The sequence below is a fragment of the Saccoglossus kowalevskii genome, chromosome 12 (genome assembly GCF_978046115.1).
Source record: "Saccoglossus kowalevskii chromosome 12, keSacKowa6.1, whole genome shotgun sequence".
Taxonomy (NCBI): Eukaryota; Metazoa; Hemichordata; class Enteropneusta; family Harrimaniidae; genus Saccoglossus; species Saccoglossus kowalevskii.
Window position 1 is genome coordinate 36,333,305 of NC_140652.1, and position 17,078 is coordinate 36,350,382.

The window sequence follows — 17,078 nt, forward strand, 5'->3', positions numbered from 1 at the left end:
TAAAACCAAAATACATTTCAACTATACATCAATATTCAATTTTTTCATTCAGTACAATTCTCAGGAAAAAGGAGTGTATAATTATTACTTATACCTTTTTTGATACAAAAATGGTAATGTTCCATAAATACACATAACTATTATTATAAGCATTATTATCCTTATCAAAGTGAGCACTATTTTTTAGCACTTGTAAATACAGAAATATATTTAATAAAATTTATATTAAAACTGATTAGCAATTGCAAACCAAAATACATAAATATCAGATATATAGTACAGAGGGAAAATTATGATTTTCGCATTGTTTGTAAAGGACAGAGGGGATATTATATGCTATTTAATAATTAAAGGCAATTGTGACATTTGCCAAAGTCACTGTGACACACTGTCTTCTTAGACATTATTTCTGTTATTAACACAACTGCAAAAACTCTAATTTAATTAATATGCTGATATTTCCTTGTTTCATATTGTAATCAGCACCTCTAGCATTGTCCAGTAGGTTTGGCTTGGGCTCCTCCTGACAAGTTTGGCTTGTGCTCCTCAGGTCAATTTTGGCTTGGGCTCCTCAGGTCAAGTTTAACTTGGGCTCCTCAGGTCAAGTTTGGTTTACCGGTAGGTTCCTCTGGTCAAGTTTGGATTGGGTTCCTCAGGTCAGGTTTGGTCTAGGTTCCTCTGGTCAAGTTTGCCTTGGGTTCCTCAGGTCAATTTTGGTTTGGGTTCCACAGGTCAAGTTTGGTTTAGGTTCCTCAGGTCAAGTTTGGCTTGTACACCTTAGTTAGATTTTGGTTTGGGTTCCTCAGGTCAAGTTTGGCTTGTACTCCTTAGGTAGATTTTGGTTGGTTTCCTCAGGTCAAGTTTGGCTTGGGCTCCTCAGGTCAAGTTTGGCTTGTACTCCTTAGGTAGATTTTGGTTTGGGTTCCTCAGGTCAAGTTTAGTTTAGGTTCCTCAGGTCAAGTTTGGCTTGTACTCCTTAGGTAGATTTTGGTTTGGATTCCTCAGGTCAAGTTTGGCTTGGGTTCCTCAGGTCAAGTTTGGTTTGTACTCCTTAGGTAGATTTTGGTTTGGGTTCCTCAGGTCAAGTTTGGCTTGTACTCCTTAGGTAGATTTTGGTTTGGGTTCCTCAGGTCAAGTTTGGCTTGTACTCCTTAGGTAGATTTTGGTTTGGGTTCCTCAGGTCAAGTTTGGTTTGGGTTCCTCAGGTCAAGTTTGGCTTGTACTCCTTAGGTAGATTTTGGTTTGGGTTCCTCAGGTCAAGTTTGGTTTGGGTTCCTCAGGTCAAGTTTGGCTTGTACTCCTTAGGTAGATTTTGGTTTGGGTTCCTCAGGTCAAGTTTGGCTTGTACTTATTAGGTAGATTTTGGTTTGGGTTCCTCAGGTCAAGTTTGGTTTGGGTTCCTCAGGTCAAGTTTGGCTTGTACTCCTTAGGTAGATTTTGGTTTGGGTTCCTCAGGTCAAGTTTGGTTTGGGTTCCTCAGGTCAAGTTTGGCTTGTACTCCTTAGATAGATTTTGGTTTGCGTTCCTTAGGTCAAGTTTGGTTTGGGTTCCTCAGGTCAAGTTTGGCTTGTACTCCTTAGGTAGATTTTGGTTTGGGTTCCTCTGGCTATTCAGTATAAATTGAATGAACACATTCATTCATTCCCTTATACATTTATAACTATTATAAGCAGAGTTATAGAAATCCATGAAAATGTACATCATATACATCGCTGTGAGCTTTCTGCAATTGTTTGAGTTTTTGTTTCTTTTGTTTGAGTGAGAGGTTCACATCATCTATAATATAGTTCATCAAATCACGTAAAGCATCACGAGTCAAGTTTACTTTTTCCTTTTCATAGTCTATCTTAGATATCATAGTACAGTAGGTTTCTGAAAAGAAAAGAAAAGAAAAATTGTACTGTAACAACTGCATCAAACTAAAGCTGAACTTACTAACAGAAAGAAAGTAAAGCTGCTTGATTCCCTGGACTGATTGAGATAAAAGTCTACATATACTCATAATCCAAATACCAAAAATGCATGCACAATTGTCCTCTGAGTCAATATAAAGTCATCAATCATATAAATGTCTCATATCACTCTTCTAGTACATTAAATTCAGTTAAATGAGTACGAAGACAATTTTTTTCTTGATCTGTAAATATTAGATTTGATGACATGTCTAATAGTGTAATTCATACAAACTTTTAGTCAGTTTAGTGTAATTCATACAAACTTTTAGTCCATTTAGTGTAATTCATACAAACTTTTAGTCAGTTTAGTGTAATTCATACAAACTTTTAGTCAGTTTAGTGTAATTCATACAAACTTTTAGTCAGTTTAGTGTAATTCATACAAACTTTTAGTCAGTTTAGTGTAATTCATACAAACTTTTAGTCAGTTTAGTGTAATTCATACAAACTTTTAGTCAGTTTAGTGTAATTCATACAAACTTTTAGTCAGTTTAGTGTAATTCATACAAACTTTTAGTCAGTTTAGTGTAATTCATACAAACTTTTAGTCAGTTTAGTGTAATTCATACAAACTTTTAGTCAGTTTAGTGTAATTCATACAAACTTTTAGTCAGTTTAGTGTAATTCATACAAACTTTTAGTCAGTTTAGTGTAATTCATACAAACTTTTAGTCAGTTTAGTGTAATTCATACAAACTTTTAGTCAGTTTAGTGTAATTCATACAAACTTTTAGTCAGTTTAGTGTAATTCATACAAACTTTTAGTCAGTTTAGTGTAATTCATACAAACTTTTAGTCAGTTTAGTGTAATTCATACAAACTTTTAGTCAGTTTAGTGTAATTCATACAAACTTTTAGTCAGTTTAGTGTAATTCATACAAACTTTTAGTCAGTTTAGTGTAATTCATACAAACTTTTAGTCAGTTTAGTGTAATTCATACAAACTTTTAGTCAGTTTAGTGTAATTCATACAAACTTTTAGTCAGTTTAGTGTAATTCATACAAACTTTTAGTCAGTTTAGTGTAATTCATACAAACTTTTAGTCAGTTTAGTGTAATTCATACAAACTTTTAGTCAGTTTAGTGTAATTCATACAAACTTTTAGTCAGTTTAGTGTAATTCATACAAACTTTTAGTCAGTTTAGTGTAATTCATACAAACTTTTAGTCAGTTTAGTGTAATTCATACAAACTTTTAGTCAGTTTAGTGTAATTCATACAAACTTTTAGTCAGTTTAGTGTAATTCATACAAACTTTTAGTCAGTTTAGTGATACCTACCATTGTTTGGGAGATAATCTTTGCCGTGTCTTGCAGCTGATAATTTCTCTTCCACCTCCTCAGCAATTCTGTCTGGTATTTCAAAAACTTCATTATTTTGATCCATCATGAATATGACAAGTTGTTCCGACTGTCCTTTGCTTAACATAGGATGGTGTATTATGACATTGGTGAATGAACGGCGGACTAGTGTTCTGTTGTCAACCTGATGGAAAGAAAGTTGAATTATGACACCACCAATGGGTTGCCTGAAACGTGGATAGTAGTATACAATACTAGTTTATGTGTTCACTGGGATTTTTTTCATTATATTTTGTTTAATCAATCAATGAATATGCAAAAATAACTATAGAATTCATTGTTTCCTTAACAAAAAAGTTAATTTATACCCAATTGTACCTAATAAATATCATCAAATTGGGTTAATTACACAACCTCAAAGGTAGAAAGGAAGCATCACCAATTTTGGTTTCACTTCAGTTGGCAATGATCTTTTTAGCCCACGTAAGTGTGCCCTGTCCTTTTCTGCACTGAACAATATAAAAATAACTTGACTCACATCTTGATCCAGTCTTACTCCGTGAGATGTAGCTGCATGTGACATAAAGTTTAATAACCTCTTCAGTGAATCTCTGGTTGATCTATTCAATAGTATCATATGTAACTGTACCGCAAACAATGCTTCTTTGCATTTACCATTAGAAAGTAATGTCAATATTGCAGTATATAACTCAAAAAATCCTTTTGGCAGTAGAGGTTCTCTCTGTCCATGGTATAAGTCCTGTACAACTTTAAACAATGCTTTTTTCTTGAGAGTATCCATTTCTTGGATATCAGATGCATCTGATATGTTCCCATCTGATCCAATGAGACTTTCAATAATCCTTAGACTTTCTGGGTGCTGATCCAGGCAGTCTAGTGCAGATACAATCCATCCATCACTGAGAAGTTAACAATAAAAAGAGTTAACCAAGTTTTGATACTGATTTCTAATGTAGATACAATCCATTCACCATTGAGGTGTTAACCAAGTTTTTATATTGAAATGAAATTACTGATGTACAAAGACGATAGGGGACTAATCTTTACATATGCACTAGAAAATAATGACATCAAACACATACATGTACTACAAACAAATACAGTTATATTATGTAATTATTTCTTACCTTGGTGTACTTGTCTGGGCAGGACTATGAGTATTAGCAAAAACATTAGAGATGACAATATTATGGGAGTCTTCCTGTTTATTGTCTGTAATACATTTCAATACATGGTCTAACATTGGCACATCAATTACATGCAAAAGTCTTTCCAATGCTACTTCTCGCCACACATCATCAATATCTGAAAAGAAACAACAATTTCAGGTCAATCATTGCTGTTAGACAAACCAATTCAGGATTATTCACATGTCTATCTGAAGTCATGTAAATTAACCTTTTCACCACCAGTTCCCTCTTTTCATCACAAATTCACAAAATAGTCTTGTTTATAGTGTCACTTTCACTACTATTTACCTCTAGACTGTACAATAGATGTAGATGATGCTGTAGACATATTGCCTTGACTGTCATTACATGTACTGTCCTGTAAGATTCTATGAAATAATTCACCATATGGACTGAATGGCAAAGGATTGCTAATAACACGCTCTGTGTCTGGTGTCTTGGGAACATCTCTGTAAAACAAACCAAATAATAATTACAAGGAGAGACCACACACTGAGCATCACACACAAGTCAAAACAAAAGAAATGAATGAATAAACAGCAAAATATACCTTTACTTTTCATTTATACAGCCATCTCATGTAAAAAAAAGTCTACAATGGGACCAGGATGTTTTTAAAATATGGAATATATTTTAAAATGTATTCACCACTGTGACATGAAAGCACATTGAATGCATTTACAGTAACATAATTTCTAATATCATTTTGTTATTACTATCATCAAAAAAGAGCTCCATGTTTCTAATTGATTAAATTCAATAATGCCATGATGATGCACTTTTAATATGTAGTCAGAAGAGACTTTATTAACTAACTACTTTATTGCATGTAGTTGTACAATCATGGGTTAAATGGTCTTATTTGGTTTGGGGGAGAGGTGATAAATAGACCAACTTTAAATACTTAAATTCAAATGAAATTGTAGAGTTGATGGCACATCATTTCCTTCAGAATAGATGAGAAAATTTTGCAAAAGCACTGAAATCTGAACTGATAAACAGAACCCAACTTAGCAGTAAATTGCAAATGGTAAATATTCAGTAAATTTGAATCTGCAGGTCAAATTTGCAAATCATTTTGAATGAGTACCGTAACTAGAATATCTACATTAAAGCGAACTTAAATGCGGCCTTAAATTATAGTTCTGTATATTCTAAACTGTATTCGAAATAATATTGCAGTGGTTTAATTTTTTTTAATTATAACTGTAGCTTGGATAGGCATTTGAAGTGCTTGCAATTAAACACCATGGAGGCCATTCATGGAGGGGAATAAATAACGAACGAACATATTTAACATCCGGGTACTTTTCAAAGCTATGATGTTTTAGTATCTGATCGCATTCGTATACGCCATTGTACATAGCCGTTCATGCTGCCAAGCATTGTGTACTACTAGTATAAACTCAACTTTTATATGCACAATGTGCTTTTTATAACTTGGGTTAGAGCCTTATGCGTTTGAACCACAGTATTCTGAGAGTGAAAGCCCAATTACGTTAAAGTACCGCACTTCCCCGATCGTAAGCCCCTCCCGAGTATGAATCATTTTTTCTGAGTTGGTCCTCGAGTACAAGCTCATCTCTCACTTTTCCCTTACGTGTTCATGCCTCCGGGCTTATAATCAGGGAGGTACGGTATACTGTGAAGATTCAGATCAGTCCAGTGTGAGTGATGAGAGTATATCGTCGACGATGCCCCTTGTTCGGATGATTTTATTTCAAATTACACGGAAGTCTGTGAACAATCTGCTTGGTGTTCCTGTGACAATTATCCCATGATTTGCCACTGCAGCCCCCTGAATACATGGACGAAAATGTTTCCACCACTACCTACGAACTCAAGATTGCATACTCCAGCATCCATACTTTGAATAATTTGCACGCCGCACAGTGTAGTACTGGAAACAGCATTTATTAGACAGTTAGACAAAAAACAAAACAAAATGCCTGTCTCGATCAATCGCACATCTATAATGTTTGTATGTTGATACGCTTTGTAAATAACATTAACGTAAAAGTCGAAACAACCTAGACTAAAAGTCAATTCACCTGTCCAGCCAACTATGGCTCCCTAAGTTGCTTATATTTAATCAGATACTATTTCGTCATCATGCTTTGTTACCTTACCTGTTTATACCTCATGAGGGCGTATTTTTATGGCAAGATGGCGCAAACGGAAGTCCATCGCAGGTTTATGGTTTCTCATATTTAAATCATCATAACTCTGAAGATAATCATTTTTTTTAATTTTTTTTTTCAAATTTATAATCAATATACATAACTTGATAAATACAAACACCAAAATAGGCTCTATTTAGTTCCCCTTTAAAACATTAAATAGGTCACAACAGTTGCCATAGAATGTTCTAATGAAAACAAAACCTCACCTCGCTGACTTCACATGATGAACATGATCAAAACTGGCAAGGGTGCAGAAGAACGATGCTATCCGTGAATTCAGTTACGTTCTGTGGATCAAGTATCACAATATAACCACAGCTAAAACAACAGAAAACTGCAGATATACAATAATACATACTGTAAAATCTGTATTAGAAGCCGCGGCTTCTATTAAAATGGTACAATGCAACCAAGGAAATGCGGCTTCTATTAGAGCATCTACACATATGAGAAATGATGGTTTTTTGGTTCTCAATTATTCAAAAAGAATGGGTGCGACTTCTATTAGGGATGCGGCTTCTAATACAGATTTTACGGTAGTACTTACTTCACAACAAATTTCTGTTTTGATGGCAATCCAAAACTACTTCGTCGGCTTCTCCGCTTTGTATTTGGTGTTTTTTCCACTTTCTGTGTTGAGGCTTCAGTGCTGTCTTCACAAAACCTATTTCAAGTATAGAGTGATAAAATGAATAAATACAATCAAAGTGGAAAATATGAATTTTAGTACATGTGGAAAGTAATGAATATTTCAAAAGGTATGATGCCATGGTGAACACAAGAAATATGAGATATAACACCACAATCAAACATGACAACAACCCAGGGTACACAACAATATTGGTGTTACTATTTATATTCAACCCAGGGTACACAACAATATTGGTGTTACTATTTATATTCAAAGTAGCATTAAGTCACAGCAATAAATATATTATGGTAAAATACTGAGGATAAATTATTTCATTCTTCCATACTCTACAAACGCTGTATCAACCAGGTACAAGTAACAATTCACATTGAGTCATATTATTCTAATTCTATATCAGCTTTTCCTACATCACATGTGCATATCCTACATCTATGTTCTTATCTACTGTCAATGTATAAGCCTTCATATTCTAATTCTATATCAGCTTTTCCTACATCACATGTGCATATCCTACATCTATGTTCTTATCTACTGTCAATGTATAAGCCTTCATATTCTAATTCTATATCAGCTTTTCCTACATCACATGTGCATATCCTACATCTATGTTCTTATCTACTGTCAATGTATAAGCCTTCATATTCTAATTCTATATCAGCTTTTCCTACATCACATGTGCATATCCTACATCTATGTTCTTATCTACTGTCAATGTATAAGCCTTCATATTCTAATTCTATATCAGCTTTTCCTACATCACATGTGCATATCCTACATCTATGTTCTTATCTACTGTCAATGTATAAGCCTTCATATTCTAATTCTATATCAGCTTTTCCTACATCACATGTGCATATCCTACATCTATGTTCTTATCTACTGTCAATGTATAAGCCTTCATATTCTAATTCTATATCAGCTTTTCCTACATCACATGTGCATATCCTACATATATGTTCTTATCTACTGTCAATGTATAAGCCTTCATATTCTAATTCTATATCAGCTTTTCCTACATCACATGTGCATATCCTACATCTATGTTCTTATCTACTGTCAATGTATAAGCCTTCTTATTATAATTCTATATCAGCTTTTCCTACATCACATGTGCATATCCTACATCTATGTTCTTATCTACTGTCAATGTATAAGCCTTCATATTCTAATTCTATATCAGCTTTTCCTACATCACATGTGGATATCCTACATCTATGTTCTTATCTACTGTCAATGTATAAGCCTTCATATTCTAATTCTATATCAGCTTTTCCTACATCACATGTGGATATCCTACATCTATGTTCTTATCTACTGTCAATGTATAAGCCTTCATATTCTAATTCTATATCAGCTTTTCCTACATCACATGTGCATATCCTACATCTATGTTCTTATCTACTGTCAATGTATAAGCCTTCATATTCTAATTCTATATCAGCTTTTCCTACATCACATGTGGATATCCTACATCTATGTTCTTATCTACTGTCAATGTATAAGCCTTCATATTCTAATTCTATATCAGCTTTTCCTACATCACATGTGCATATCCTACATCTATGTTCTTATCTACTGTCAATGTATAAGCCTTCATATTCTAATTCTATATCAGCTTTTCCTACATCACATGTGCATATCCTACATCTATGTTCTTATCTACTGTCAATGTATAAGCTTTCATATACCTATAGAGATGACTTGCACTGTCTTCAAATGATATCTTCTTAGCAGTTTGTGCCGAACTAGATGACACAGACTCAAAAACATTGTTGTCCATTAAAGCCTAGGAGGATATAAACAAAAATTTGAAACAAATAAACACAATGAATAATAAGGTTATATGACAGATTTACATGCATACAGATATTGATATACTTGCTTGAATAAGTATGTTTGACAGTGTGCCCTGGAACAAAACTAATTTTGTAGGGGTCCTCACTCAAAATGGTATTCCTCAAAACCAAGATGAGTCAGCATGTTGCAAAATTAAATTGTATGTGACTGTATAGGTGACTTGAGACACAGACAAACATGTTGTGACCCCTGATTTCCTTTTACAATTATTTTGTATAACTATGGTACAACTTTGATTTTGCAAGATTACTATATGAATTATGATTTTCTGTTGCATCAATGAATTAGCACAACTAGTTGGGTTCACAGCAAATCTGTGTGCATTGATAGTGCATTATATTGGCTTAGAGAGCACACTGGAGTGTGATATGCAGAGAAGTGAAGGAAAAACAAGACAAATAAGAGTACCGGTACTTGATTATTAATTGCTTTTAATTGTTAGGGTCATTTTCACAATCCCACCCACCCATATTTTTTTCTTCTTGTGGTCATGCCAGCTGTTTTTTTTTTCTCATATTAGTGTTACTATCATATTTTTTTGTGTGCTCTTTATTGATTTGTCACAGTTCTGTTTTAAAGTTTGTTTGTTTTGTTTTTTCCCCTCAAGCCTTTTAGTGCTGTATTTTTCTGCATGCCAGAAATGTAATTTTACCGGTAGATTCAACAGAATAAAGTGGCACAAACTTTTTATTTTATTTTGCCACCAATTTGCTTGCATCGGGTTTGTTTTATGCCATTGAATAATTGCACCATGAATAAATGATTTATTATCCAAGATTTTGAAAAAAAAAATTTTGAGAAGATGAAGCCTGTTTAGTCATTAGCTAATAACAATGTATAATTTACTGAGAGTGATGACATGTCAAAGTATTAGTGGAAGCCAGATAATTTTATATAATGCACAGACTGCCTTTAATTAATTTCTAGAAAATATTCTGAATTTAAACCCAAAGAAATCTAAATTCACAGTAAATCAAATCCCATTGTTCACGACCATACAGTCATTAATTGTCAGGTCATTGTCACCTGATGACACATTTAACACATTGTCTGTGGAAGACTGTCACAGGGTACTAAATGCAATGAATAATGCACTATTGTTCTCCAATTATCATGTAAACAGCTCATGATGGTATTACCATTGTTCTGACTGGCGACAGATTTAGCAAAAAGCCAACTATAATTTTTCCCATGAACTTTGTGTATTAGGCAACAAAAGTACTTCAAAACTCTGCAAAACATTTTTGGAGTTGGTAGTCACATTCTAATATTTGACTCCCATCAGACTTAGTAGGTACTTGAAGCCATGCAAGAAAAGTGCAAACATAAAGAAATAAATGTTGTATTGCTAATACACCCTTAGCTTCGAACACATGCAGGGTTATTTTTCTATATATAGAATTAGTTCAGTTAGGCTACTAATTTTGTTATTAGTTCGAGCCATGGAGCTACATGCTATTCTAGTAAATTTGGCATGAAGCAGGAATTAATTATATAATTATCAGAATCTTAATTTAGCCAAAGTGCCAACAATCAACTTATGTACAGACTGCGTGAAGCTTGTAATCTTGGTACCCCCTCAATGTCCACTTTGACACGTTGCCTGCTGTCACCGTGTATGAAGCTTGTAATCTTGGTACCCCCTCACTGCCCACTTTGACACGTTGCCTGCTGTCACCGTGTATGAAGCTTGTAATCTTGGTACCCCCTCACTGCCCACTTTAACACATTGCCTGCTGTCACATTTTTATCCATTGAAGCTTTCAGCAGATGATGTGTAATTTGTCACAATTAATAAACAGCAGCCATACCTGTGCCAACTTTATTGCTTTATCTCTGGTTATATCACATTTTAGAATATTACTGACTGTGAGCAAGTAATTCATCAGCACATCAACAGCTTCTGTTCCAATAAAACAGTTATCATAGTTTTTAACCAAGTGTCGTCGTTTTTTAACTTCCACATGTCCCTTCATGTGATGGATGATGTCATTCCACAGTTGTGTGAAACGAAATGGGCCTACAAGAACAATTTGAAAAACATCAATTTTTAATCATACATACAAGGTTCATAACAAATTCTTGAATACATTTATAATCAAAACCTGTGAAAAAAACACATTAATGACTTACATTTGTACATGAAAGTATTCTCTGGCATACTCAAAATGAAACAACAATCAGAGGACATGTTGGCTTTGTTGATGACAACATGTTCCATGATGCACATGGTTGGAACAGAAGTGCTCTAGCTTTTCCACATAAAACATAAATAACAATTTTAGACCATTTTTACACAAAATTTTGCTGTCAGGAAATGATGAAATTAAAGAAATATAATTGTTATATATCTAACAGAGTCTAGTATGTTTTTTTTAGAACACAAAGCAAAGATTTTGTTTTGTTAACGATAGGTCCTAAAACTAGAAATGTACTCGTTGTTTGTGTTACCGTATTTAACATTGCTACTAGTTTAGGATACTAACATATACATCAATTTCTTATTCAAGGTTGTGGCCAAACATATTTTGTTAATTTGATGTACCAATGTGATTGTGTGACATGTTTAGAACACAGGTATATAAAATGTGATTTTTTGTTTTATTTTAATGCATCACTAAACAGCATTTGCTGCACAGATAAAAATAACACAATAGCAGTACCTAATATACATTTATTTTGTTACTAATGTCTGGGTAGCACAAAATTGTCAAATTTATTTACTCACTTATGAATATCGCTATATACAATAGTACAGACCAACTTCAACCTTGAATTTTATAAATAATATTTATAAATTTCACAATTTAAAGTGAAACAAAGTTTGATTGGCTAATGGAATTGTCGTTACTGGTACCATCATCACGGGCAACACATGTCTACATCAGTAGACACCAGGGAGGGGTCCATTGTTTACAACCAAACGCACAGCGATATACTATGTTTACGTCGGTTTCAATTTCGAAGGACGACTACGAGCACTTCTTAAGTTCTAAACGTATTATATGATAGTGTACACATGTAGTAAATATGAGTATAACTACTGAAACATTGCAAGAAATAAAACTATTAGTGTTTACGCTGAAACTACGAAGACGTACAACGCCGTTCGCGGACAGTAGGCCGGGCGAGTTCTGAGAAAAAAATAATGACGATCACTACCATCCAGAGGTGAAAAATGATACATTTGAGAAAACCTAGTGGTTTGCCCACGGATTGATACAATGCTGACTTAATATAGTCTACTTTACCTCTTTGCACGTTATTTTTCTGTCGATTTTCTGTCATATGCTGCATAGGATGAATTCTCACCAACGACGCCATTTTCGAAATTCGTGCCAATTCAAGTCTCGCGAGACTTGGTCTAGCTAGGTGACAGTTCTACGAGAATACGGAGCTACATGGGAAGGGTCTAGCAGTTTATACTGGACAATAAAAGCAATACCATAACAGTTCAGATTTGATTTTTAGTAGTATTGAACACACTTAAAATTTCCAAAATATCACAGAACATAATGAACTTACATAAATACAATACTGAACGAGGAAGTGAGAAAACCAACGATATCCTCAAAAGCCTAGTCATAATTTTTGACAAAATTAGTCATAAATCGCATGACAATGTTCATTAGTTTATTATGTACAATCATGAAGCTAATGTCCCGTGGTACAGTGAAATAGCATTATTTTGTGTGTTACAGTTAAGCTTTTGAGAAACGTGTCCTAGAATTTCTTGAAAATTGCTATTTTTAGAACAATTCCTTAAGAACACAATGTTAAAGAAAAATTGCATTTGTTGACACTTTTTACAACCCAGATTTTTTAAATAATTCAGAACAACAAAATGTACTCCATCATTAACAATAAATGAATTTTTCAGCCTATGTCACCAGGCTAGATTTTGAGATATTGCATAATATCTCTGCCACAGGAACCTGTGGTAAAACTGTTATAATAGTGTCAAAATGGCGACTTTCCACTAAAATACAACCATCAATTTCTCGAAAAAAAAAGGCTGGTGACCCCACTTTTATTATTTGTATAAACAAAAATAGTCATCGACGTTAAAATATTAAATGTAACTGTTGTTAAAATCTTCCAAACATGTTAAAAGTATCGAACATGTAAAAAGTATATACATTTTGTACATTTTAAATACAGTTTAGTTGACAAACATGCACTGAACCATACAGATACACGTGTTTACTATTAACATTTTTTATTTAGAAAAAAAAAAATCAAATCATAGGTCATACTTCCCTGGTGCCCTAGTACGCCCTGTGACTCCGGTGTTGATCGTTTTTCTCTGGTTTGACGATTACTCGTAGTTGCGTGTATAGCGCCCTCAGACTATCATATCGTAATCTAACGTCAAGTTGATTACTACGCACTAGAACAGTAAGAAATTTATCTTCGTGGGAGATATTTATTTTGAAGATAAAAATATATAAATAAATAAACATGAGGAGTATTAACAAGAACAGAAAAAAATGTAGAAGCGTCGAACCCATTCATCGCGTTCATTGATTTACCTGTGTGATATCTAGATCGCCCTCTTGCGACGCCGTTGTAAATGGTTGTAAATGGGAGGTAGGAACGCCGGTCAAAGTGATGATAATGTTTTGTGAGAGCATGGAGGTATATACCTCCATGGTGAGAGTTTACTGGAAATGACAAACAACACAAAACTAAACGTAAGTGTCGATATGAAATTAATTGTTTCCCATCATTTAGCCCACAAATGCGATTCTTCACTTCTTGCAAGATTGGATCTCGTACACTTGATTTATAGCAGAGTACACCAATATTCGTTCATTTTTTTATATCCCGGAATTAGATCAAATAACAAGTACCAAGCATATATTATAGTGTATATACTCGTATTTTGTAAAATTAACATGCAGGTTGGTAGATAGTATTGTGTAATGTAACTATAAGTATAGCACGAGGTCTTAGACTGAGTACTGTAATATCAACCAACATCCAGGGAAAGTATACAATATAGAACGGAAAACATATTTTTTGGGTGATTTTTACGCATTGAAAAACACTTCTTTAAATGTTATCTGATACTGGTGTTTGAAGTATTAAACAAACCATAGAGGTAAACAAACTAACTAACACAGCTATGTATATATATACATACTATAGTTTATTTAACACAGATTTTGAATGGGTTATCCTTTATTGGTATATTTACATGTACAGGGTTTCCCCAAATATTCACCCTTCGGTATGACACGATTCCTTTTCAGAATACTACTAGTGTGGGATATTATGCTCTGCAGTAACACTGATCAATCATTTATTTTACATTTAAGGTATAGATGCAGGTTCGTGGGCACTTGAGAGTGAATTTTCTTTTTTTTTGCTTTTTATTATCCAAACAGTCTTGGCTATAGACTGTTAAAATTTCACAGCATTGTGAGTAGTGGAACATACTCAAAAGACGATTTTAAAATATAGAAAACTGGTACAAACATTCTCTCTTTTGAATGCTTAGCAAGATTTAGCAAGGCTGTACATAAATAATAAAAAAGAAACATGGTGAAAAAAAAAGTAATGACGGGATCTCCATATTATGCACTATATTTAACTTTTTACAAAACGATAATAGGTTTAAATTTGGAACTGTTACAGCCATTTTAATTATGAGCATTAGCAAACTTCTTACAAAGTGAATGGTTATGCAAATTAGCCATTATCTCCACTTGTGTTTTTCAGTTTACCATGGAAGTTAAAATCTAAATAGCTCGCACAATTCTTGTTTATTTTGAGTGACACTTTCACACAACGTTTATCAGTTGTTTATTAACAAATGGGCGTCCAGGCGTATATTTAATATGTTTTGTTTTCATATTACAAAGTTCAAAGGGGTATCAGACAGGGAGATGGTTTAAGCCCATTCCTTTTCAATCTTTTCATTAATGATATCAAATGCCAGATAGAATCATCCAATAATGAACCCCCTTTACTTGTAAACAATCATTTGTCATGTTTGATGTATGCGGATGACCTCCTCCTTCTATCACAATCTAAAAATGGTCTGCAAAATGCAATACGCACAGTGGAAACATACTGCAAACAATGGAAACTAGATATCAATGTGTCAAAATCAAAAATTATCATTTTCAACAAGCAAGGTAAAATATTAAGTAAGTTCAGATTTCAAATCAATAGCCAAAAATTGGAAAACGTCTCATCATACTCCTACCTTGGTGTTAAAATCAATGCTACTGGTAAACTGAACAGAGCTCAAGAAGACCTTAGTCACAGAGCAATGAAGGCACTTTTTAAACTAAAACAATTACTCTATGCAGACCCAAATATTCCAATCAAAACACATCTGAAATTGTTTGATGCTATGGTTAAACCAATTTTACTCTACTGTAGCGAAATCTGGGCAAGCGATGTTATTAATATGCACTCAACAGACTTGTTTAAACAATCCTTGCCTATGGAAAAATTACATCACAAAATGTGCAAGTACCTACTACAAGTAAACTGTAAAGCCACAGACTTGGCATGTTTACTTGAACTGAGAAGATATCCACTTATCATCTTAAGCATCAAACGTATGATTAACTACTGGCTGAAAATAAAACATATGGATGAAACCACTCTGATCTCTGAGGCCTACAAACTTGGTACCAATTTGGACAAAGAAAACGTCAGTAATTGGACCACAGGCATAAAAAAATTACTGAACCCTTTAGAAATTAGTGATGTTTGCGAAAAAACCAGTATTATTCCATTAGCTACAAAAAAACTAAAAAATATGTTTGAGAAACACTGCACAGAAACAATGCATAATGACAATAAAGGTACTAATCACAAAAATAAACTTCGTACCTACAGACAGCTGAAAACTGATTTTGCACTTGAAAAATACCTTGAAATTATTAAAAACCCCATCCACAGATCATCTATGACTAAACTGAGGATAAGTGCCCACATACTTCAGATTGAAGTTGGGCGATATCACAACATAGATGTCTTAAATAGAACATGCCCTGTCTGTGACTCCAATGAAATTGAAGATGAAGAACACTTCCTCTTCAATTGTAACCAGTACAAATTTGAAAGAGATGCTTTGTTTGAAAACGTAAACTTATCCGGTAATCTGAAAGCACTTCTCAATAACAAAAATTCTGAAACCGTCCAAGCAATTGCCAAGTTTATCAGCGACTGTTTCAATAAAAGAGAGAATTTCATGAAAAGCAATTTACCAGCTGCCTCAAAATAACACCAAAAAATATTTATATAATAATATTTTCACAGTATTACTATTTATTTCTTTTTTTTTATTATTATTATTACTTATGTATTTTATTGTTCCTTATATCCTTATTGTATTCTAATCTAGATCCCAGAAGGGATACGATATCAATAAAGGTTGTTATTATATAGGTGCCGTGTTTCACAACTTGTTTATTTATATACGTATAGCGGATGATTTTTTTTGAAAATTAGTATTTATTGATTTTCAGCCCCCAAGTGACTGTGATCGCAATGCTATCAGCAAGGTGATCGTTACAGTGAAACGACAAATGCAAAATTAGTCAGTTTTATAATGCCTGCGAAGAAAAAAAAGCGTGAAAAAAATGATTTAACAGCACTCCACTGGAAGCTGCCAGGCTAGAAGTTGTCGACATGTTGCGAGATAAGGGTGAAAAAGTTTGCTTATCATTTACAACTGTATGTTTTTTTGTATTCCGCTTGCATGCTGGAAGCGTCTACGTCTTGTCTTTTTTTTTGTAGTTTGCAAGACTAGTTGGTAGCGCTTGAGGTAAGTTAAACAGGGTCGCGGACAGGAAGTTACACATCGCCGCACCGTAACTGAGGCCAATAACTCATTTGCATACAACATCAACAGTGACTTGCCAATCAAAGAGCAACGTAAACAAACTTTCGGGACT

The 17,078-nt window shown here is 33.8% G+C and overlaps 1 protein-coding gene across 1 annotated transcript; it reads right to left on the bottom strand.

Annotated features, from left to right (window-relative positions):
• Positions 1-1,607: 1,607 nt before the first annotated feature.
• On the bottom strand, positions 1,608-12,492 carry LOC102804209 (DEP domain-containing protein 7-like). The gene is made up of 9 exons (XM_078009271.2): positions 12,411-12,492; positions 10,971-11,179; positions 8,991-9,088; positions 7,198-7,314; positions 4,756-4,916; positions 4,405-4,582; positions 3,795-4,176; positions 3,236-3,440; positions 1,608-1,872 (listed from the first exon to the last, which is right to left on the bottom strand). Exons 1-9 carry the CDS (start codon positions 12,481-12,483, stop codon positions 1,676-1,678), a joined length of 1,620 nt encoding a protein of 539 aa, XP_077865397.1. The 5' UTR covers positions 12,484-12,492; the 3' UTR covers positions 1,608-1,675.
• Between the last annotated feature and the right edge of the window lie 4,586 nt (positions 12,493-17,078).